The sequence below is a fragment of the Erinaceus europaeus genome, chromosome 14 (assembly GCF_950295315.1).
Source record: "Erinaceus europaeus chromosome 14, mEriEur2.1, whole genome shotgun sequence".
In the NCBI taxonomy this organism is placed as follows: Eukaryota; Metazoa; Chordata; class Mammalia; order Eulipotyphla; family Erinaceidae; genus Erinaceus; species Erinaceus europaeus.
This window is the reverse complement of record NC_080175.1, coordinates 15,932,661-15,956,308: the sequence shown is the minus strand read 5'-3', so window position 1 is coordinate 15,956,308 and position 23,648 is coordinate 15,932,661. Positions and strand designations below refer to the sequence as shown.

General features: G+C 39.1%; 1 protein-coding gene across 1 annotated transcript in view; it reads right to left on the bottom strand.

The window, feature by feature from the left end:
* GPAM (glycerol-3-phosphate acyltransferase, mitochondrial) overlaps window positions 1-23,399 on the bottom strand; it is a 39,075-nt gene extending 15,676 nt beyond the window's left edge. The window contains exons 1-12 of the mRNA XM_060171330.1: window positions 23,258-23,399; window positions 22,734-22,784; window positions 20,527-20,657; window positions 19,026-19,148; window positions 16,925-16,998; window positions 13,552-13,665; window positions 9,579-9,725; window positions 8,937-9,033; window positions 8,354-8,490; window positions 4,605-4,704; window positions 4,104-4,316; window positions 580-693 (exon numbers count right to left, since the gene is read on the bottom strand). Coding sequence (XP_060027313.1) covers window positions 580-693; window positions 4,104-4,316; window positions 4,605-4,704; window positions 8,354-8,490; window positions 8,937-9,033; window positions 9,579-9,725; window positions 13,552-13,665; window positions 16,925-16,998; window positions 19,026-19,148; window positions 20,527-20,628 — 1,221 coding nt within the window. The 5' untranslated portion in view covers window positions 20,629-20,657; window positions 22,734-22,784; window positions 23,258-23,399. The remainder of the gene's footprint in view (window positions 1-579; window positions 694-4,103; window positions 4,317-4,604; window positions 4,705-8,353; window positions 8,491-8,936; window positions 9,034-9,578; window positions 9,726-13,551; window positions 13,666-16,924; window positions 16,999-19,025; window positions 19,149-20,526; window positions 20,658-22,733; window positions 22,785-23,257) is intronic.
* Between the last annotated feature and the right edge of the window lie 249 nt (window positions 23,400-23,648).

Below are 23,648 nucleotides of genomic sequence, written 5' to 3'. Positions count from 1 at the left end.
AACTCCCCTTAGCAGACTTCCTTTACCAATTCAAAATATTTGGGATTTAAAACTGCCAACTCGGGGGCCGGGCGGTAGCGCAGCGAGTTAAGTGCACTTGTCACGAAGCACAGGGACCAGTATAAAACTGCCAGCTCAGGGACCAGCTTGTCCCAGGCTGCCGTGTGAGCACAGCACTCTCCCCCTACCCCTTGGAATATGTATCAAGTTCTACTCAGTAGGACAGAACACCAGCCTAGATGGCCATTTTTACCCAGTTTTTAGGAAATATGTTTTGAAAAATTCTTCAAAGGCAACTTAAAAATGTAAAGCAGTGACATGTACTACAAACCAACATACAAGATTCTCACAAATTTTAGAAGATGCCATCAATTTTGAAGATGTAACTTCCCAAAAATGGACATTGACCTTTGTCAACTTTGGTGAAAATTTAAGGAATGCCATTATTGTCACAATCCTCATTTTATAAGAAAAGAGTGAGGCCGTAAGTCACATGAAGAAGCAACATGAGAGCCCACACTATAGTTGAGGCTTCAGCCCAGATCTGACGCTGATGTGCACAAGTTTTAACACACTTACCTTTAAGGAGAATGGCTGTGCAAAATCCACTCTTACACATCCGTAGTTTTTTCGTAGCATCCTGATAACACCTCTTGCTATACCCCAAAGACTCTCATTCTTCTTAGGTTTTCCCTAAATTACAATTTTGAAAGAATAGTACGGTAAGGAATAAAGCTAAAATTGATTAAAAGATTAAGAAACAAACAAAAAAAAAGATGTATTCTGTTATTTAAAGAACAAGATTAATTTCTTGGAGAAACTGGAGGTTTATCTGGGGGGGAAGACAATTAAGGAATAAAGATGGAAAACAAAATATTCAATGACTAAGATCTGTCAAGAGGGGGCTGGATAGTGGTACACAATGTCTACTACACTAGTTATCATGTGCAAGGACCTGGGTTCAAGCTCCTACTCCTCGCCTGCAGGGGGGAAGCTTCAAGAGCAGTGCTGCAGGCGCCTCTATTTATCTATTTCTCTCTTTCTCTTCTCCCTCCCCTTTCAATATCTCTCTGTCCTTATCTAAGAAAAAAAAAATAGGGGAAAAATGGCTGCTTGGAGGGATGGATGGATTTTTAGTACAGGTATCTGAGCTCCAGTGATAACCCTGGTAGCAGGAAAAATAAAATTGACAGAAAATATTTAGCATTAAAAGATGCAAAGGTTATGTGAGGAAAATATGGTGATGACCAGAAGGGAAGAGGAAGGAAGTGAGAGGAACAGGTAATTTTCCAGAGTGATAGATAGCACTAAAACCTGGTAGTGGGTGTGGCGGGACAGCACATGCAGTGGTGTGGACTAGAACTCCCCAAATTTTATATCAGTGCGAGGCATTGATGAGGAAATTAAAATTGACTGAAAGGTTATGTCTCTGGAAGAGGCAACTTGGTCACTGAAGAACAAAACAATGAACATCAATTTATTATGTAGATGGTTGACATTATTTTATAAGAATACAAGTGTGAACAAGTTAGAGATAAAATTGATGTGCCAGGCTGGAAATCTGTTCTGAAGGTCCTAGATAAAAATAGTATGTCAAAAAATAATAATAAACAAACAAAAACACTTCTCTGAGGTAGGGGGTGGTCACCAGAGTCCAAATACCTAACTTTATAAAACTAACTGTGAAATCCAGCCCCCATAGTGATGTTTAAGCTAATTTTTCATTTGGAACATCTACTGATTATTTAATACATATACTGCTCAATGGTGGGCGAAGAATGGACACAGTCAGGGAGGAAAGAAAACATACTCAGGACAGACATATACAACACAAGGAGGAACTGCTTAAGACACGGGTAATAGTGAGACCTATCATTTAATTTTTAAAGACTACTATTATCAAGCATCCTTAAGTGACTGGTAAGCTTGAAATAAGTACCTTGACCAAGAAAATAAGAGCCAAACTAACTTACTCTGAAACACACACTACTTACACAAATAGTAAATAAACTGGTTAAATGTTTCAGGAAAACCAGCACTATCTACAAAACTGAACATATATGTGTATATACATAATAATATGTATTTTTGTGACACCCCCCAATTCTAGTTCTAGGTACACAGTCAACAAAATGTGTAGAGCACATATGTTCACCAAATGAAACAAAAGATGGTCAAACACTGGAAACCAAAATGTCTCTCAATAGCAGAACAGATGCACTGCATATTCCTCTATTAAAGTACTATACAGCTACAAAATCTCGACCAAGTAGGTACACAGTGTGGGTGAATATCACAAGCAACTATCTCAGCAGAGAAAATTAGAGGCAAGGGGCCAGGCGGTGGCACATCCAGCAAAGCAATCAAGATGCACAGTGACCTGGGTTTCAGTCTCTGGCCTCCATCTGCAGGGAGGAAGCTTCACATATGGTGAAGCAGTACTGTAGATCTCCCTCACTACTTCCCCCTTTGCTGAAATTTCTGTCTCTATTCAAAAAAGATAAAGGAAAAGATAGACAGACAGACAGATAAATGGCCTCCAGGAACAATAGATTTGTAGTGCAGGCACTGGGCCCCAGAGATAACCCAGGTGGCAAAAATACAAAATAGTAATAATAATAACAATAATAGCTTTTAAAAATCCGAAAACCAGAGGCAAAGAAGACCACGTGCTAGACTGGCAAAATAGCTCACCTGCACAATGCACTTGTTTTGAGCTCAGTCCCCACCTCAGTAGAGGAAGTTTTGGTGTCGTGGTATCTTTCCCTCTGTCTCTGTCTCTGTCTCTCCCTTTCTATCTGAAAAAGGCAGATTGGAGCAGTGAAGCCCTGGAAACAACAATAGCAAACAAGACCACATACTATATTGTGAGTTCAAAATAAAATGGAAAATTAATCTATTCTGCAAAAAGTCAAGATATTTACTCATTTATTGATTGATTGATTGATTGATTGATTGATTTGACAGAGACAGAGATCAAAAGGGAATGGGGAATACAGAGGGAGAAAGAGAGATACCTATGGTATTGTTTCACAGCCCATAAAGTTTTGCCCCTGCAGACAGACAGACACCAGGGGCTTGAACCTAGGTCCTTGTGCATTGTAATGCATGTGCTCTGGTGATGAGGGCGTAACCATAAATGGATACTCTTAAGGGAATTGTAGTGAGAAGGATATAAGGGGGTTTACTATGATCCTGACAGTATTGTCCCTTGACATGGATGTGTTTACTTTAGGCTACATGCCCCCTTCAGTAACTATCATAGTTACTTCAATAAAATGTTTACTATAGGGTAGGGGTAGATAGCATAATGAATATGCAAAGAGATTCTAATGCTTACAGCTCCAAAGTCCCAGATTCAATCCCCCTGCACCACCATCAGTCAGAGGTGAGCAGTGCTCTGGTTAAAAAAATAAAATAACATAAAATAAAATAACAAATAAATAAAATTTTTTTTAAAGTTTACTATAAAAATTACTGCTACTGTGGTCCAGGAGGTGGCGCAGTGAATGGAGCATCAGACTTTCAAGCATGAGGTTCTGAGTTCAATCCCCGGCAGCACATGTACCAGAGTGATGTCTGGCTCTTTCTCTCTCCTCCTATGTTTCTCATTAATAAATAAATAAAGTCTTTAAAAAAAATTACTGCTACTCCTGAAATTAATTTTGGTAGAAATAGCAACTCTATGCCAAGTGCTGTCCCATCTCCCAGCCCCATGATCAATGTCAACACTAGTAAAGCTAATCACCTGATTTCTCTGGAGCTCAGAAAAATACAGGAGCAATCTATCACATTATATAGAACACAGGCTGACAGGAAAGCTGGTCACCACGGCTGCTCTACAATGTTTCCTACTATCTTTAAAAATTAGAGAGTAGCAGGGGCCAGGCAGTAAATGTACCTGGTTGAGCACACATGTTATAATGCACAAGGATGCAGGTTCAAGGCCTTGGACCTCACCTGCATGGGGGAAGTTTCACAAGCTTTGAAGCAGTACTGCAGGTGTCTCTCTTTCTCTCTCTTCCTCTCTTCTTTCCTCTTAATTACTCTAAAGTTCTTAATTCTAAAAGCAAACAGGCCTTCTGTCTAGGCAGCACTCTTACCAGTTGTTCGCCATTGTAGTGACCTTCAATAATACGATCATAGGAGATTCCCACAGGTATTATCAAGATGTCAGGGATGGTATTGGTAGACAAAGTATCTACTACTACTGACAAAAGCCCTGCCCGAGCACAGGAGGTTTTGCCACTCCTAGAGCGTGTGCCTTCCAGGAAAATCTCCAAGAACTGCTGTTGTCGAAGTAGTTCAACTATATGCTAGGGTATAAAGAGAAAGTAAAACATGAACTCTATAGACTACCTAGCTTAGAATAAACTCAGCAAAGTGAAATCTTAAAATAAACAAGCAAAAAAAATAGATACTGGTTTAACTACTGACAAAATGTCTTACAGAAATAATCTCAAAACATTCACCAATGTTATTTATTTTGATAACAAAAAATAAACCCACACCCTAGAAATAATTATTTAGAAAAGTACTCAGAAAACATTTTTCCTTGCAGTAATAACACTATAACAGCTTTAAGGATTTGAGAGCGTACATACCCCATGGAGCAATGCTCTGTATAAAATGTCTTTCCTTCCATCTGGAGTTTCATCTAGTCTTCGGCGAATGAAAAAACCCCCAAGGTTGTGGATCAAAGTGCTATAAATTCAAGAATCCATTAATTATTTACAAAGAAAAATGCAAAAAATGGAACATTTAAATTCTATATTAATTCATGGCATCTGCCATTTGGATATAAACCACATGAGTTGTTTAAGTTGTTAACAGTAAAATATGGGCAATTTTATTACTCAGCAGTCTTTAAAACACCAATGTATCTGATGAATCCCTACTACATCTACTCCAAGCCCAAATAATTTTACATGTTATTATCCCACAAAGGTAGTCATGCAGATTTTAAGAGGATTAGAAAATATTTCTGGGTTCTTAAAAGCATTTACAGGGTCTCAAGACAGTGACCATTAGACATTGTGAAATTTCCTTATAGCACATTTGCTACAAAATGAATGTAATGTTACAACAGGTCCTTAGAATAGCTTTCCTGGTTAAGTATTCCTTGGATTCCTCTAAAACAAAGATAACTTCATCACACTGAAACCAAGCATAACCATCTTTCCAAAACAGAACACAAAAATGCGTTTCATGTGCACATATGCACAATTAAAGCAATTGTTTCACAACTGCAATTCCCCTTCTGTCTAAGAAATGAAGTCTCATTAAGTCAGTCTTAACTCAGAGTCTCCTTCCTCCTTTTCTTTCCATGTACACTGGTAGTAATATAAATATTAACAAGTGTTTTCAGTATCTTCTTTAAAAAAAAATTTTTTTATTCCCTTTTGTGCCCTTGTTGTTACTGATGTCATCATTGTTAGATAGGACAGAGAGAAATGGAGAGAGGAAGGGAAGACAGGGGGGGGGAGAGAAATTTAGACACCTGCAGACCTGCTTCACCGCCTGTGAAGTGACTCCCCTGCAGGTGGGGAGCTGGGGGCTCGAACCGGGATCCTTCCACTGGTCCTTGCACTTTGTGTCACATGCGCTACCTCCTAACTCCCCTTCAGTATCTTCTAAAACCAACAGAAGGAGACCATAACAAGATGTAGCCAGTTTTTAATATCACTCCTGGAAAGCAAAACACTAAATCCATATTAAGTGAGATAAACCACCCAGAAAGCTGGAATGTGAAAAATTATCACTGTTTACTAAGCACTTAAGAGATCCAAATTGGGAACCCAAACTGGAAGAAGCATATGTTACCCTGATTACTGAAGAGATAATCTAATATGATAAACCTTCCTTAGAACCCAAATACAATAGTCCTCTTTTCTCTAACAACTATGCCTACCAGCAACTTTCTGGAAGGAACTTTCCAAGTTCCTTCTTTCTGAGAAGTACCAAGGAAAATAAACACAGATATTCTAAAACTTAGAAAACAGGCCTACCCTCTAGTGTCACATCACAATGCATTACAGTTAATCTCCATTAGGTTATGAGTATTTTTTTTAATTTCTTTATTGGGGAATTAATGTTTTACATTCAACAGTAAATACAATAGTTTGTACATGCATAACATTCCCCAGTTTCCCATATAACAATACAACCCCCACTAGGTCCTCTGTCATCATTCTTGGACCTGTATTCTCCCCACCCACACACCCCCACTGCTACCCCAGAGTCTTTTACTTTGGTGCGATAAGGTTATGAGTATTTTAAAGCAAGTAGTTCTCAAGGGGAAAGGAGACAGCATAATGACTTCTGCAAAATGACTTTCGTTCCTGGGGTTTTGAGGTCTTAATTTCAATTTCCAACCCCACCATAAACCACAGCTGAGCAGTGTGCTGGTAAAAAATAAATAAAGGTAAGGACTCTCCCTATTGCTTACTCTTGTGCAAAGTACAACTGGTTAAGTATAGGCTTACTACATGGATAAATGGCTTCTTGTCCATTGTTAACATGAATCTGATTAGCCACAGAACTCTGAACCAAAAGATTAGGAAGGAACGCCTTGGTCTGTGAAGCTGAGGATCAGACTTTACAGCATGAGAAGTGCTGATGGCTGCCACTCTGCAAGTCCCAACTCTGTCTGCCACCCATTACCTTTACAGCTGTCTTCCAAAACCATCCTTCTGGGATCTTCCTACTACTCACAGAGTTGATGTTAGAGATGATATGTGTTTGGAAGTTTGAAAACTTCAGCTTCTCAAACCAACTAAGCCTACTCCCAGCCAATGTCCACAGTGATAACCACTCTATCTACCCAGTTCCCTGATGGTAAACACCAGTTCCCATCCTGTTGAGCCACATCTGGATTAGCACAGGGATTTGCAAACCCCATTTACTGAACATTTTTTCAAATCAATGCCTCATCTCCAATAGCACGGGTATGCTTTTTCACTTAAGCCATCATTATCTCTTGCCTGAACTACCAGAATAGAAGCAGGACTGATCTAACTCCCTCTGATCCAAAATGAGCTCTCAAAATTCAAATATGAACATGTCTTTTCTCAAGTTTAGGGTATTGTCTAAACACTTGGCTTAGATACTGTTTCAATCTAACAAGTCTGCTTGTGTCATCACCACCTCCAACCACAAACTTTTCCAAATGCATCCTTCATTCTAATCCTACCAAAGCCTTTGCCAGTCCTTGGCGATGCCAAGCTTTTGATTACCTCCTTCTTTCTTTCTTTCTTTCTTTCTTTCTTTCTTTCTTTCTTTCTTTCTATCTTTCTTTCTTTCTTTCACCAAAACACTGATCAGCTCTGGCTTATCATGGTACAGGGAATTGAACATGGGACCTTGGAGCCTCAGGCATGAGAGTCTCTTTGCATAACCTTTATACTATATACCCCCCACCCTATCTCTGCCTTGTCGTATATGATTTCTTTTGAATGAAATACTGTGTATTTTCCTAGAAACGTCTGACATGCCTTTCTCATCACATTGCAACTATTATCTAATCTCAGATCTACCAAATTATGAAGCTGAAAAATTATAGTTTTTCTTCTTCTTTTTTTTTTTTTTTTTTTGTCTTCAGGGTTATTGCTGAGACTCAGTACCTGCACAACTCCATCACCACTTCCCCAGGGCTTATTTGCTTGCTTGTTGATAGAGGGTAAAAGAGAAATAGAGAAAGAGAGATAGCAAAGAAGGCACCTTGCACCTGAATCACTGGTGCACCTGTTTGTGAAGCCTCCCTCCCCAATGCAGGTGGAGACCAGTGGCTTGAACCTGGGCCGTTGAGCATGATGACATATGCGCCCTAGCAGGTATGCCTCCTCCGAGCTCCAACTTATCTTTATCCCATCACCCTGACCACACCCCCCTAGTGCCAGAAAATTGCTACCCGTATTACTAATTGCCTTTTAGACATTTGATAAATACTACCCTGGGCTGGAAAAATAGCTTACCTGAATAGTTCATGTTCAGGTTCAAGCCTAGTCCCTGTGGCATTGGCAGAAGCTTTGGTATGGTAAGAGTTTTTCCTTCTCCCTCCCTACCTCTTTGGGAAAGTCTGAAGCCGTGATGCCCCCATAGTGATAAAAAAAGAAAAGATAAAAACTGCCCATAAAGTTTAGGTATTCACAAACCACCAACTATCCCATATAAAATGCAATAGGAATAGTTGTCTTAACTTTTTTGTACTTTTCATGATGTCTATTACTTTTATAATGGAAGCAATAAAACTATCATCTTTAAAATACATGTATCAGAGAGGTATAACAAAAAAAACAAGTTCAACATGTACTCTTTTTCATATCTCCAGTTGTGAAACACAAGCTGATCTTACCTGAAGATAGGGATGTTAAGATTATTGCCAGAAGCAATGTATGGTGCTTTGATATTGTGGCAGAAGAGAATGAAAGTGAGTAGCAGATAGTCAATATGTGATCGATGAACTGGTAGAAATATAAGCGGCAAATTTGTCTAATAAAGGGGAAAATGCCAAATTTAAAATTCAAATGTAAAGTTCAATCACATTTTGCAACTTCACATCTAATTAAGTCACTCAAATACTGGTTAACCAATGATTTCATTCTTATGGACATTTTTTTCAGCACTTTAACACCCATCCAGCTGAAAGCAGCACAGAATGAGGGTAGGAGAAGAGCAACCAGGAGTTCACACTGATTCTACGTAGGCTGAGAGGCAGCCTTTGTGACGTAAAAAAGGCATAGGTCTGAAGTTTGATTTGATGGGAACTCCTGGGCAAATAATTAGTTATTTGAAACTTTATGTTATCTGTAGCTATCTGAAATGGAAAGATTTTCCAAATAGTTGGAATGAACAACAATAAAGGAAAGCACATATCTAAAAGAACTTTTAGATATCACACTGTCAGCATGAAGAAGACAAAATGACATCATTCTTGCCTCTGTTGCAGCTTTAACCATCTCAAGTTGGCCTTTATGAATCTGAATGTTCCAAAAGAAGCTGTTGAACAGTTTTAGCAGCACCCACCCAGTCAGTCTGAAAACAAAAAATACATATGTTAATGATGAACAAATATATATGCTCATATAGGTAACTCACCTACATTAGGTTTCTCAGTCCACAGACTATGTCTAAATAACTTTGTGCATGGAATTAAAGAGTTCACCTTGCATACACACTACTTACAGATACATCCATTTACTGTGGACCAAGCTTTTCTATTTTGCTCTACTAACAGGCTTTCTATATCAGAAGCAAATTGAGAATATTCTGGTGGACAGAATGCAAACAAACAAAACAGTCCTTCCAAAACATGAGTATGGTCAACTGATCTAGTGAGAAGAAGTCAGCAATAAAACAGTGTCTGTTATCAACTAGCAGAGATTAAGATACTTTGACACATTTCATAGTACATGTACCATGTGTGATGAACAAGCCTGTAAAGAAGAGCTGATCTGAATACCAGAATGTAGTAAGAATGTCTTTTGGACCAAGAGCTTTGTGCTGTCCGGTGACTAAATTCTGTTTGATCAAAAGAGAGTGAGTTCTTGCTAAAAGCTCTTTGCCTTGCCTTTTAATACCTGATCATTGCTGGTGAGACGGTAGCAACCATTTCTTTAAGAATCCTTTTGGCTTTCTTTTTCACTTTATTTACAGCTTTTGCTTGCTGCTGAACAGAGCCATCCGGGTTTAATTCGGCAGCCACTTCTGCAATTGCTTCTTGAACTCTGGTTAAAATAAGAAAGACAGACAATGTAACTGATTCTACATGAAACTGTTTTCAGTATTTTCGAAACCACCACTATAAATTACAAAATTATCTTCTCTCAAATATGTGATGGTATGAGAGAATAAGCTCAAGTTAAGAACTGTTTGCCTTATTGCTCTGTGCAAAAACAAAGCTATAGAAACTACCCAAGTGCCCAACGGAAATTGAAAAGAAAAATAAGACATGATTTTACAAACACACACACACAAGATTAGTACATACTATTCAGCTATGAGAAAATGTAAGATCTTGGGAGTTGGACAGTAGCGCAGGGGTTAAGCGCACGTGGCGCAAAGCGCAAGGACCGGCATAAGAATCCCGGTTCAAACCCCCAGCTCCCCACCTGCAGGGGAGTTACTTCACAGGCGGTAAAGCGGGTCTGCAGGTGTCTATCTTTCTCTCCCCATCATGTCTTCCCCTCCTTTCTCCATTTCTCTCTGTCCTATCCAACAACGACAACATCAATTACAACAATAAAAAAAAAGGGCAACAAGTGAATAAATAAATATTTAAATATGTATTCTTGTCTTTGGCTACAACATAGATGTAACTAAAGTAAATAAAAACAAGTAAAACAAGCCAGAATAAGAAAGGTAGATGCATATTTTAGTTATATTCCAAAGGGTCTGTGGCTATACTAGTTCCCCCCGCCCAGCCTGAAAGATCCATGCAGGTGGATCCAATTGTCTGGGGAGATGATGTCATGGTTGGTAAAAGGACCACAAAGCTGGATCAGGGAAGAGAGTAGCTCCCAAATATGGGAAAGGTGTATAAATATTGTTGACTGTAAACCCCATCGATTTGATGTGATCTGGGGCCCATATTCAGCTTAGGAGCCTATGTCACCTCAACAGAGACCCCCTCACAAACACACACACACTCTTCATCTGCACTATTCCAGCCTTTAGGTTCATGATTGGTCAACAATTTGTTTGGCTTTATATGTTAACTCTCTTTTCAACCACCAGGTTCCAGATGCTAGCATGATGCCAACCAGACTTCCCTGGACAGACAAACCCACCAATGTGTCCTGGAGCTCCAATTCCCCAGGACCCCGCCCCACTAGGGAAAGAGAGAGGCAGGCTGAGAGTATGGATCGACCTGTCAATGTCCATGTTCAGCAGGGAAGCAATTACAGAAGCCAGACCTTCCACCTTCTGCATTCCACAATGACCTTGGGTCCATACTCCCAGAGGGTTAAAGAACAGGAAAGCTATCAAGGGAGGGGGTAGGATACAGAGTTCTGGTGATGGGGCTGTGTGGAGTTGTACCCCTCCTATCCTATGGTTTTGTCAGTGTTTCCTTTTTATAAATAAATTTAAAAAAGAAAAGAAAAAAAAAAGAATGGTAGATATTTTCACTCTTATATGGAATTCAGGAGAAAGAAGAAAAACAAGAGAAAATACCGGTTGAAACATTAATAAACCTTTGTTCTATATCTGCAGATCTGAGATTATGAAAGGAAGGAGAATGTGAAAAGTAGGTAGGTGACCCAGTGACCTACGGTGGTGCTTTGGTGGTTGGTGAACTATGGTAACACATATTTCTCAGGTGATGGGAAATTGTGCCCCTGGGACAACAGCAATCTTGTAAAGTATGTTCCCAATAAAAATGAAAAGCATTAGTAATAAAAAGAAGCATTTGCCTTAGTTGTCTATTAAATATTAAGGATATTATTTATCTTCTTAATCATAAGTACTAAAATCAGTGAGTCCCTGAGAAACCCGAGAGGCAGATTCACTGGGTAGCCAACAATGTGAATCTGAATTTCAGCTATGCTGTAAAAAGTCATAAAGTTACACTCCAGCCAAAGAGAAAAAAAAAAAAAAAGAAGAAAAGAAAGGCTTTCCACATAGGTACCTAACTGAGAGGTGCTCAACACCCACTGTCAAGGTAATGTGCAGTTTTTCCTTTGAAAATCTAAAGTTACTACTCATTTAGATTGCTATACTCAGTAGAACTTTCTAGAAAGGATGGAGAACAAAAACATTTACAAGTGTTTTCCAAATCAAGCTCATAATTAAAAATAAATAAATAAAAGATTATAGTAGAAGAGTAACAAGCAATGAAGTAAAAGGAAAGATTTGTTCCAGTTTTGTCTATCTTTCGCAAAATTCAGGGAAGAATACATAAAGTTAAATAGTTTTGTTTTGTTTTTTTTCCCACCAGGGTTATTGCTGGGGCTTGGTCCCTGCACTATGAATCCACAGCTTCCAGTAGTCATTTTTTTCCTGGACTTTTTTTTTTTAAATAAGACAGACAGCAATTAAGAGGGGTGGGAGACATAGAAAGGAAGAAAGACACCTGCAGCATTACTTTGCCACTTGTGAAACATCCCCTCTGCAAGTGGATACCAGGGCTTACACTCAGGTCCTTGTATATGGTAACACAGTACTCTGCCAGATGTGCCACCACCCAACCCCTCCCTCTTAATTCACTTCTAATATCCTAATTACTAGTCAACAGATTTGCATGGAATGAACCAGATGTGAAGGTTTCTACATAAAAAGGTAACTACAGAATAATCCAAGGGAGTTTCAACTAATTGTATTCTCTCCCTTTGTTGCTACTAACTAGATTCCTGCAAAGCAAAACTCTATACAGTCCCATAATTTATTAATACAAAACAAGCCAGTTCCACAGGACACTGAGACATCCTGAGTTTACTCTTTGAAATGTGTATTTACTTCAATCTGGCCAGAGATGTTTTCGCAAGGAAATGACATATTATATCTGCATTAACACCTGTTCAATCAATAAGTAGATATTTATTAAATCCCTACTAGGTGCCAACACTAGTCAGTCCTTAATGCCATACCATAAAGTCTGCATTTCTAAGAAGCTTTTCAATAGAGCCTGGTCTCCCACTCCTTAAAGTCAGGTAGATGTCTACTGAAGTTCACACCAATGAGCTGGAACTGAGACCAAGTTTCACAGGAAATTCTTTTGTAACATGTTAACTTTTTTCTCATTCCAGAGAGTTCAAGTCAAGTCTCTTCCACTTGTAGGAAAGTTCCTCTGACAGAAAGAAAAATTCCTAATTCTATTGAAAATCCTAAGGATGGGGCCTAGTGGTAGCACACCCAGTTGAGTGCACATATAAATATGCACAAAGTCTAGGGTTCAAGTCCCTGCTCCCCACCTCCCAGAGGAATGCTCTGTGAACAGTGAAGCAAGTCTGTAGGTGTCAATCTTTCTCTTTCCCTCTCTATGTCGCTTTCCCCCTCTCAATTTCTCTGTACTATCAAATAAAATAGAAATAAAGAACAAAGCAGAGTGCGGAAAATGACCAGCAGGAATGGTGGGTTCATAGTGTTGGCAACAACCCTTGTGGCAATAAAAATAAATAAATAAATAAATTCTAAAAATAAATTTTAGGGTATGAAATCTTGTACCCAGATACTCAATTATCATTTGACAAGAATACTAAATTGAGTTATCTCTTGATTACAAAATAGGAAATGCAATGTTTCAAGCAACCATATTACAGAAAATACTGGAAATGCATGCATCTCTGAATGCCATCTTGCTTTCCATGTATTACAAGCCCATTCAGCTATTAATCCATAAAGCAAGACTGTTATTTCCACACGTCATTGCTCACCAAAAACATCTACTCCCCTACCATTTCTTGGTTTCTTTTGGAGTTTAACATTTGACATTTGGAAATGCAAATATGTCTTAAGATAGAATCCCAGAATCCCAAGGAAACCAAAAGTTAATAGAACAAACTACTTTCCCACTCCTACCATCCAGATTCCCCCTCCCCTTTGCAGCCCCCTTACCTACTGCTGTTCATTACATTTTCAGCCACATTGGTAGCAAACATGCCTTTATGGACATCTCGCTCTTGAACAAAAAGCACGTAAGAAAGACGCCTTGCCAGCCATCCCCTGTGCCTGCAATGTGAAAATGGTTTAGGAGAGAAAGTATTCTAGGAGCAATTCAAACAAGTTGCCAGAATTCTCCAGTTAGCACTCAACTACACATCACAAGAGTCCTGTGGTCACAGAATTTAGGAGGACGCTGCACAAAGCATCCGGGGAACAAAAACGACAAGGACTAAGATGTATCCTCATTTTCTCCTTTCCTGAGATTTGAAGTTCTCCCATAGCAAATGTTTCTTATAGTTCAAAATACTATGCAAACAAGTATATTTCTAATTTCTTTCACATATCCTCAGCTAAAATTTAAACTCAGGATTGATGTATTGATTTTTCCTAATTTTGTTTATTTTATTTATTTCCCCTTTTGTTGCCCTTGTTTTTTGTTGTCGTTATAGTTATTGTTGTTGTTATAGATGTCATCGTTATTGGATAGGACAGAGAGAAATGGAGAGAAGGGAAGACAGAGAGGAGGAGAGAAAGATAAGACACCTGCAGACCCACTTCACCGCCTGTGAAGCGACTCCCCTGCAGGTGGGGAGCCAGGGGCTGAAGGACTTAAGCCAGTCCTGTGCTTGGCACCACATGCACTTAACCCACTGCGCTACCACCCGACTCCCAATGTACTAATGTTTTAATAGTTTCACTTTACCCAATAATAATCCAAATATATAAAGAAAAAACATCTTATTAGTACCCTAATAGAGCAAATATGTTAAGTAATATGTATGTTAGACAACTTATAGCTCAACTATAGCTATGGACTATAAAAAGATGATTTGAAAATTTTACCATAAAGGGTCAATACTTTTTATTGTAATAATTCTTCTAAGGTTACCAATGACTCTCATATTAAATTAACAAGTTAATCAGTTGAGAGAAGTCAAGGGTAATTGGACTGTGGTCTGAAAATTTGTCCTCTGGGCTCATAAATCCAGAAGTTTTTACTTTTCTTGTTTTGAACCATTTTCAACATAACAGAAGAATGAGACAAAGCCCTATCAGTGTTAACAGCTGTGTTGTTTAGATAAGAGGCTGATGATAGAGATCTCAGAATAAGAAAACGTCCGAGCTTCACTACGCAATGATTTGAAATGAAATCATTGGCAATGATTGTATAGCTTCAGTATCATTTCCTCTACAATGATATGCACATAGACAAAAGATTTTGGAGGTCAAAAAGATAGCTCACTGAGGGGCCAAGTGGTAGCACACCTGGTTGAGTGCACTTGTCAAAATGCGCAAGGACCTAGGTTCGAGCCCCCACTTCCCACCTGCAGGGGGAAAGCTTTGTGAGTAGTGAAGCAGTGCTGCAGGTGTCTCTGTGTCTCTCTTATCTCCCCATCCTCTCTATCTCCCCCATCCTCTCAAAGGAAGAGATTAAGAGAACCCTTTTCAAGATCTAAGTCCTATCAACAACAGGGGCTGGTGGACCAGTAGAACAGAATCTTTCCTCTCTACTTTAAAAGAGAATGAGAAGAGAGTGTAGGATAGATAAGAATAGAAAAAAATGTGGCGCGAAGCGCAAAGACCGGCAGCAGGATCCGGGTTCAAGCCCCGGCTCCCCACCTGCAGGGGGTCGCTTCACAGGCAGTGAAGCAGGTCTGCAGGTGTCTGTCTTTCTCTCCCCCTCTGTCTTCCCCTCCTCTCTCCATTTCTCTCTGTCCTATCCAACAATGACAACATCAACAACAATAATAATAACTATAACAATAAAAACAAGGGCAACAAAAAATAAATAAATAAATAAATATTTTTTAAAAATGGGGCCCGGGCTACCGGTAGCACAGCAGGTTAAGCACACGAAGCCACAAAGCACAAGGACTGGCTAAGAATCCCTGTTCAACCCTCCCCCCCCCCCGAACCCCACCTGAAGAGGCGTAGCCTTGTCAAGTGGTGAAGCAGGTCTGCAGGTGTCTGTCTCTCCCTCTCTCTGTCTTCCCGTCCTCTCTCGATTAGTTTCTGTCCTATCCAACAACAACAGCAGCAGCTATAGCAACAATAACAATAACAAGGGCAACAAAATGGGAAACGTGGCCTCCAAGAGCAGTGGATTATTAGTGCAGGCACCAAGCCCCAGTGATAACCCTGGAGGCAAAAAAAAAAAAAAAGTAATAATAAAAATAAAATAAATAATAAATACAATAGGAAAAAATATGTTTCCTAATTTTAGTTCTATTAAAAAGAACACTTTAATGTATAGGTAGTACTGCCTACTCACTTACAATGTCATTATCAAAATGAGTAGTAATATCAGAAAGCCTTCAAGTTTAAGTATCTATAACTTGCATGAAAATTTCACAGGATTTGATGTATTTCTTATCACTTGAGCCCCCTGCTTACCCTTTTCAAGCATTTAATAGTTAGAGGGACTAGTAGCATTTTTGGCTACTTTCTTCCTCTCTTTCTTATTTAAATATTCAGAAAGAGGGAAAATCCAAAAAGAGCAAAGACCAGAGGACTGTGCTGTTCTGGCATAAGGCAGTACAGGGGATTGAACCTACGAGCCTCTAAGGCATCAGGCATACAATCTGGTGACCTGACATACTCAAGTGTAACTGTGTTTTCTCTCTTACATCGCAGACTCTCACACAGCTTCCAGTTACTGCCCCCTTCCTTGTCCTCTAGCCTAGAAGCACAGAAGACAAAGTCTCTTTTCACTCAGTCTGGTGTTCAACAGTTCATTCTTATATGCCTAGAATTTAGAAGTAGGCATCCTAAGCGAACAACAAATCAAAGAACACTTGCTCAAAACCATTTATTCAACTGGAAATACTGCTTTATTTTGAAGTGTAAAATAACCACAATAGATAATAAGAGGTTCAAACCTTGGACTCTCCTCTCGCAAACCTCTGTCACATTTTGGCACATTTCAGATGCAAAACACTATATGGACAAATTTAAAAAACCTGAAAGTGATACCCATACTCTCATAAAAACAATTATATAATCACAGCAGTGATTATAGTAATAGGTCTCTCAGGTCACTGTACTGTTCTCAAGTTATAGATAAAATCTCATGTTAATGGTTCATAGTGTATTAGTTACCAAAAAGTTAAAGGTGATTATTTCTAAATATGCTGACAACTATGGTGCTTGCTTTTTTAATTCAGTGTTTATTAGTAATTTAGTAATGACTTACAGGTTTGTGAGATTACTGGGATATAGTTCTATAAGGCACCCACTACCAAAGTCCTCCACCTATAACTCCAGCCCCATAACTTTATGGAATTTTACTTTTGAGATGTATTACAAGTATAAGCAATCATTTTACCTTGTGTGAGTTTCATTGATATAAATAACATTCCGCAAACCCAAAGATGGGATACTGGAGTTGAAAAATTTATCCTAGATAAAGCAAAATAAATGCTGACATAAATACACAAATGAATTGCTGGTGAAGAACTTGCACAACTAGTTCACAATGACTTTTCTAAATCAAGCACAAAGTTAGTTTTTGTCTTGAAAGTTTAAATGATGAAAAAAAAAGTGTCTCATGAAAAAGTACTTTTCAGTCTTCACAATAAAACTAATCCTTAATACCTAGCAAAGGAAATAGTACCTCTTCTTTCCCTGCCAGTTTCTTCTCTTTCGTCCACTTCCCTCACCTAACCGAAAGAACTGAGGTTTAAGTCACTGATGGGAATGCCAGAAATTCTTGTGTTCCCAAATGCAAAAATATGATTACTAGTCCCTTCAAATAGCTGCCCACTTAATGAGAAATGTATAGCTATAGGTGACCTTCACATGTGACCTTGTAAATTAATCAAGACAAAGTTTGTTTAAGAAAAGAAAGTACATGACTTTATCAATATGGACAAAAATGCAAATTTATACAAATAAATGTTATAAAAGCATATCCCCCAACAACAGATATAAAATCACTTAAATGAAATACATTTAAAACAGGGGGGAGGGTACACATTTTGGTACAGATAACAAACAGTTACTGTAAAATACTTTCAGACAAAATTACCCTAGACAAACACAGCATAGAAGATTTTTGATCAAGTTCAGCTTAATTAGGTACTATATCTGGACAAAAACTAATTATCTTATACTATTCTCCTACTTCTACTCTCAAACCATCATTACTACCAAATAATTTCCTAAACTTTCTCCTAATTTGAGAAACACATTAAAGTACTGCCTTGGTCTTTGAAATATTCAAAATTCAAAAATACTCAAAATTCAAAAAAAATTAGAATTAGATGAGGAAACCTGTCTAAGAAGAAAATCCATGTGATGTTCTATTTAAAACTTTATTTCTACTGACTTATTAATCTGAACTAGTTCTCCTCCTAGATGAGAAATTTCTATGATCTGTCAATCCTACAAAATTCTTTCGACAAGGCACATGTGATTTGAAAGGAACAATATTTGTATCAAAACATTCTTAAAAATATCTGAATATTTAGCCTACACTGTTCAGGTCCTATGTTAGTAAATCCTTTCATACCAAACTCAGATGTCTACTTCCTGTTAAGCCAATCATAAACAGAAAACGCAGACTGACGATGACCTATTCACACAGGTTACACGCAATCTCTATTAGTAATAGGCACTTACTTGAATGGCAGAGTTTCTATGTCCTAATATCTGATCCATTTCAGAGACAACTTAATATTCAAGAACCTCTTAAAATTCTCTACTGCTTTAGAGCTCTACTGCCTCAGAGCACAACCACAGTAGATTCTACATGCCTGTGTTACTTCAGTCCTCTAGCAATCTATATACCTCTCGTTCAAGTGACTTAACAATACTACCCAACAGTACGGAAGATTTTGCATGTGTGTTTTTCCAAAATACAAATGACAAACACATACATACTCATTTTTAATATCCATCCTATTGTTACATTGACCATCTTTCACTACCATAGAGTACAAAGATATCCTTCCCCACTCAGCTTCTCCCAGAAACAGAAACGTGGGGAGAGGTGGAGTTGTGTAAAATGCAGCTTTAATTTCTTATTGTGTACCCTCACTGCCAGTTCATCTCAAAAGATTTTTAACATTTGTTGCTAAAGTTTGTTAACATCTAAGTGTTACATAAGGGTAACCACTAAATTTGAAAGACTTAACTGAAAGTAAGATCTACTCTACCCCTAATATAAGTTTTTTTGTTTTTAATTTTAAGATTAGAAAAGAATCAGATTACCTAGCAGCAATTACTGGACCAATACTTACTGAGTAACTGAATGTAAGAAAAATTGAGTTAACATCTTTACTTGGAAAATTTGGTTTACAAACACAGGTCTAAGTTCTAAAACATGAAACAAATCAGAGGATTACAGTCACAAAGTCACACAAAATGGAAATCTGTTTCACACAGTACACTTTTTACTACAGGTCAGTAAGCAGCAATATTCTTACCCAGCTCTGAGGAGTACAGGAATAACAACATCTTCCAACAAAAGGCCTTTTCCGATTCATTAGGCTTTCTTTCCATTTTAAGGTTGCAGATCTGAAGACTGTAGGTCTAAAACCACATTCACCCTAATAAACAGTAAGGGAAAAAAATAGTACAAGCCAATTATACTTTTTCACTTGCTCTCTGAAATAAAGATGTTGATACAAAAGAGAAACTCAACACACTTTTCTTTTTTCTTATTTATTTTCCCTTTTGTTGCCCTTGTTGTTGTTATGATTGTCATCGCTGTTAGATAAGAGAGAGAGAGAAATGTAGAGGAGGGAAAGAAAGAGAGGGGAAGAGAAAGACACCTGCAGACCTGCTTCACTGCCTGTGAAGCAACTCCCTTGCAGGTGGGGAGCCGGGGACTCGACCCAGTATCTTTATCCACATGTGCTTAACCCACTGCGCTACCTCCCTGACTCCACAAAACTTAAGACATTTTTCTTTTGGTATTTGTTAAAATAATCTTCACTCAGTTACTATATAACTCACACTTGGAACATAAGCAAAAGTTGAACACCTAAGAATAGTAATTGTTGGCGATGACTGTTGCACCCAATGGGTTCAAAAAACAAGTTTAAAAGACTGAACAGATTACTGACAGAAGTAGAATATGAATAAAATAGGATTTCTAAGTCCTTATGCTAACAGTAAAATTTAGTCTCCCTTAGATAATATACTCTCACAAAAGAATAGCAAAGGCCTTAGACAGCAAGCTAAGCTGCTTTAGTATAGTTTAAAATAGTGTAGTGGAAAACAAAGTAAACATATATACCATTTCTTTATCCTAACGAGAATGTCTAATGACTGAACTTTAGAGTTGTAATAGCTAATTAAAATCAGTCTTGTACTTTTATTCTCAGTACTTTTCTCGGTTTTTAGATCAAATGCCAATGATGTAATATTTTCAAAGAACAGAAAAAAAAGCCAAAAAAAAAAAGAAAAAAAAGCCTCCATCCTATTTTTCTATAAAGCAAACAGTGCTCAAAAGATATTAAAATATGGCATGCTTCATAAGGAAAATAATAGGAGAAGATGCATAGCCTTTGAATTGAAATTTTCACTAAAATTCCTATTTTAAAATAAATGTGTCTGTTACACAATTTACTAAATATAATATGGAAAACAAATACAGAAAGAAATCACTTTCTAATTATGCCATTCAAAATAACCACTTGTAAGTTTTTCTGTGTACAAAAGTGTTATACTTTTTCCCTCTTTAACATAACCACTGCACTTATTTAACTACAAGTTTTGGGGTTTTTTTTCCGCCTCAACTAAGATAATGCCGTAAGAATTTTAAGTACTAGATTTTGTAAACATATGGTCTAGGCTAGAGACACTTTCTTTACCTACTAATTTCTCTTTGATCTTATGTTGCTTTCAATATTTCTACCTTCACAAATAACATTAAGTGAGCATATTTAAGTTCAATGTTTTAGGCTCATATCTTAAACTTACCCATTCCTCACTTGAGTGCTTACATGGTACAACACTGTATTCTGATGAATTTGGCAGATAAGAAACATCTATAGTGCCAAGGGTCAATGCAGACTCATCCATGTCACAAGATGTAATTCCCAAATCATGTGCTATAAAAAAAATATATATATATATACCATTTAAGTTAATAAGGAAATCAAAATTCTGACTTCTACATTTTACTGACCTATATAATAAGTAAGATTTCTACCATATTTAAAGTATATAAAAAAATGGGCTTTAATATGTTTACGTAAACTCAAAATGTCCTGGGGGGGTTTGCTTGTTTGTTTTGTTTTAAATCAAGATTTGAAGGACCAAAGAAATAACTCAGCCTGGGGGGGGGGGTAACATAGTGGTGATGCAAACAAGACTCTCATGCCTGAGGCTCAGGTTCAATCCCCCCACACCACCATAAGCCAGAGCTGAGCAGTGCTCTGGTGTGTGTGAGTGTATGTGTGTGTGTGTGTGTGTCTGCATCTCTCTCAAAAATAAAATTAATTTTAAAAAATTTAAAGAAAAAAGAAAGAACTCAGCTGGACAGTTGAGTTGCCATGTGTGTAACTCAGGTTCAAATCAGGCTTCTACCACATTGAAAGAAGCTTCAGTGATGTGGTCTCTTTCTCTCCACAAACCCCCTCCCCCCACACACACACACACCTCCTTGTACATCTGCTTCTCTGTCTCTATTTAAAAATAATAATTTTAAAAAATCAGCATTTGAATCTTTGGACTAACTGAACAAAACAGTTTTCAATTCACAAGAGTACAGTAAGTCTATTTCAGGTACATGACAAAGAATTATTCTGTGTATTAAGAGATGAACAAACAGCTCCTAAGAGTTTAAAGACATGTGCTTATTTAAATATAAAGTATATGCATGAACAAAGTAAGTAAATGTTTTCAAATCATATGCTGAAATTTCTGGTCAAACATATGATGTGGTGTACAGTAGGTTAAAAAAAAGAGAGCAGCCCTCAAGATTCCCTCTTAAAATGAATTCATCTCTTATGTTTTTTGCAATGCTTGAAATGAAACAGTAGTTGCATTTTTTTTTTTTTTGCCTCCAGGATTATCCCTGGGGGTGGATGCCTGCACTACGAATCCACTGTTCCTGGAGGCCATTCTTTCACATTTTTGTTGTCCTTGTTGTCTTTTTCATTATTGTTACTGTTGTCATTGCTGTTATTGTTGGATAGAACACAGAGAAATACAGAGAGGAGGGGAAGACAGAGAGGGGGAAAGAAAGATAATGACCTGCAGACCTGCTTCACCGCCTGTGAAGCGAGCCCCTGCAAGTAGGGAGCCAGGGGCTTGAACCCAGATTTTTAAGCCAGTTCTTGTGCTTTGGGCCAAGTGAGCTTAACCCGCTGCGCCCCCGCACGGCCCCAATATTTGCATTTTTAATACATCTGCAAAGATGCAAAACAAAAGCCCATGGTTTAAAAATACCTGATTTACAAGCTTTCATGCTTTTCAATTAGCTTTTTCCTACCATGAGGGAAAATGTTCACTGACAGCTGCCAACAAAAATAACTGCTATTTAACTAAATTACAACAATTTCATAACATATTCTCAAAATTATTTTAGCTTTTGGCTCTTTCTCATCTGGTTTTAAATTATTCATTTAGAGTCCTGAAGGTTCATGTCAGGTCAAGGGGTCACGTCTGGTTAAGTATTCCTTAGAGGGCGTATTCTGATTTGAGTTGGCTGCAGTAACTATAGTTCTCAGCTTAACTGTGTAAATTCTTATATAAGTAGCAATCTAACATAATAGGCAAGGGGAGAGAGGGGTAAAGCAATGCAACGGCATGACAGCTCGTTAATAATAATAGTAATAATAATAATACTCCGCAAATCAGGTGCAAAAAGTAGCTACAACAGAGAGAACTCTTAGCTGCCTGTGAAAATGAAAAAGGTGGCTGGCCCCAGAGAGGAGGGAATGAGGGGAGGGGAAAAGAATTTTTGCGCCAACTGGGAAGTTTACGCTTAGTTCCTCCCTCCCTGCTCTTTTATCCAAGGTCAAGAAGTTTAAAAGAAAGAAGAAGGGGAAAAAAAAATGTTGGAAGTAACAGACCGTGGGCTGAAAAAAGAGTCAATTGTAGGTTCAGAAAGGGAGTGACAGAGACAGAAGGTCCAGGTCTGAAGCCCAACATACCCGAATTCGAGACCCCCCACTGCTTACCATGTGTGACTTTGGACACGTTGGTTAACTTCTCTGCCTTGGCTTCCCCATCTGGAAAATGGGCATAACACGACAGATCTTACTACCTGGGCTGCAGGGACTGGATGTCACATCTGAGCGCCCAGGACCTGACACGCAGGGAGAGCTCAGCCCGTCCATGTGTCATCGGACGGTTCCCAGCACCAGCTGCTGGCTGGGCTGCCCTGCAGCCTCCACGCCAGAACCAGTCCCCGTGTCCCCTTTGGGTGCGCAGGGTGCACAGTCCACAGGGACTTGCCGGCCTCCCGATCCGCCCGGGATACAACAACCCCGACCCCTGGCCCCGCACAAGCCAGGCCCATTACTGGGCAGGGGGGACCCCAGGGCTCGGGGAAGAAGGGGGCCAGGGCACATGGACCACCACCCCCCGACTTGCAGGAGGAGCCCGGGATCCAGCGAGAAAGCGACGACGCACCTGTCCCAGCGCCGCCCGGCCGGCCCGAGCAGCCTCCCGCAGCCCGCTCCCGCCCTCGCGGCTCACACACCGCAGCTCCGCCGGCTTCAGCTGCAGCAGCCGGCCGCACTTCAAGTCGCCACCGATGCCGATGCCGATGCCGATGCCGATGCCGCCGCCGCCGCCGCCGCCTGCTGCAGTGGCGCGCGCAGATGACGCAACGGGCGCGGGGGAGTGACGCCGCCGCCTGGGCTGCCAGCTCCGCGCCGGAGCGGGGCGGGGAGAGCGGCTCTTCCCTGACCCGGGGGCCACCACGTGTGACTCTGAATCGAGGGTGTGTGTACACAAAGGTGTCTGTGCAAACGAGTGGTTATTCTGTCTAGACGCAGCTTGGCAAGACTGCAGAATCCATTTTAATAAGCACAGGGAGGTAGGGATCGGAATGGGCCCATGGTATAATTTCCATACAAGAGGTCCTTTTC